This window comes from Alligator sinensis, unplaced genomic scaffold (genome assembly GCF_000455745.1).
Source record: "Alligator sinensis unplaced genomic scaffold, ASM45574v1 scaffold166_1, whole genome shotgun sequence".
Taxonomy (NCBI): Eukaryota; Metazoa; Chordata; order Crocodylia; family Alligatoridae; genus Alligator; species Alligator sinensis.
In genome coordinates, this window is record NW_005842098.1 from 54,185 (window position 1) to 55,255 (window position 1,071).

The 1,071-nt window shown below is 54.5% G+C and overlaps 1 protein-coding gene across 1 annotated transcript in view; it reads right to left on the reverse strand.

Annotated features, from left to right (window-relative positions):
* The window catches only part of UBN2 (ubinuclein 2), a 54,843-nt gene that overhangs the window by 48,904 nt on the left and 4,868 nt on the right, over nucleotides 1–1,071 (reverse strand). The window contains exon 3 of the mRNA XM_025204796.1: nucleotides 906–1,066. Coding sequence (XP_025060581.1) covers nucleotides 906–1,066 — 161 coding nt within the window. The remainder of the gene's footprint in view (nucleotides 1–905; nucleotides 1,067–1,071) is intronic.

The window sequence follows — 1,071 nt, forward strand, 5'->3', positions numbered from 1 at the left end:
TTGACAAATATTTTAGATACTGGTATGGCAAACAGCGACTATTAGCTTCTCCACTGTAACCAGAATATTTTCTACATCAGTCAATTCTTTGCCCCTTCCTAAACATACGTGCAAAAACACCAGATTTCTCTACATCCCAGAAGAGAGAAGACCCAGGATTACCTAAATCAGCTAGAGACTTTGCACTATGATTACATCTTAGGGTAGGAAGGACTTGCATATTTTGCTGGACAGCAGTACAAAACTCAGAAACAAAGCTATCTTCCTCAGCCTGTTTCACTCCACATGGCAGTCCCCGAGAATCAAAATGGGCTTCCTGCCTCCTAGCGAGATTATGGAAACAATCCTTTTTTCCCTTCCGGGAAAGATTCCAGTGGCACAGAGAAACTTTCTCTGATGAGCACAGAAACGGAGGCTAAGCCACGTGGGTTGCTTTTTGGTTTTTTTTCTGGTGCAGAACGTGTGTTTTCCAATCAACGCCATTGTTAGCAGTTAGGGTTGAGTTCACAACCTCTCTCATCCACATCTGCGTCCCAAACCTGCAGGAGCCCCTCTCCTGCATTGTTACAGCTCTGGGCCTGGGCTTAGACCACTTTAATTTCACTGCTCCCAGCCTGGCAAGCAGCAGTAAAACAGGCTAGGATTGTTGGCCTTGATCCCCACCCCCCAGGCAGCTCCGTGCCCTTATTTTGCGGTATGCCCGGAGACCTAGGGAGAAAAAAGGCCTTCCCCAGACCTGGCAGGCCGAGAGCAACAGGAAGGGTCTCACCCGAGCTCGAGGGCAAGGGCAAATAAACAAAAAACCCAAACAAACCAAAAAACAAGGAACCGAGAGAGAAGCGGTGCCGCCCCCGCGGGGTAGAGTGCGGGCGGCCCCCTGCCCCCGCCCTGGGCCCGGCGCGTACCCGCGGGTCCCCGCACAGCAGCAGCTCGGGGTAGCTGAACTCCACGCAGCCCTCCTCGGTCGGGTCCTTCAGCACCAGCTCCAGACGGACCGTGCGGCGCGGCGCGGGCGCCTCGTGCGGCGGCGGAGGCTCCTGCCGGGTGCCCTGACGCGGCGGCTCCGGCCGC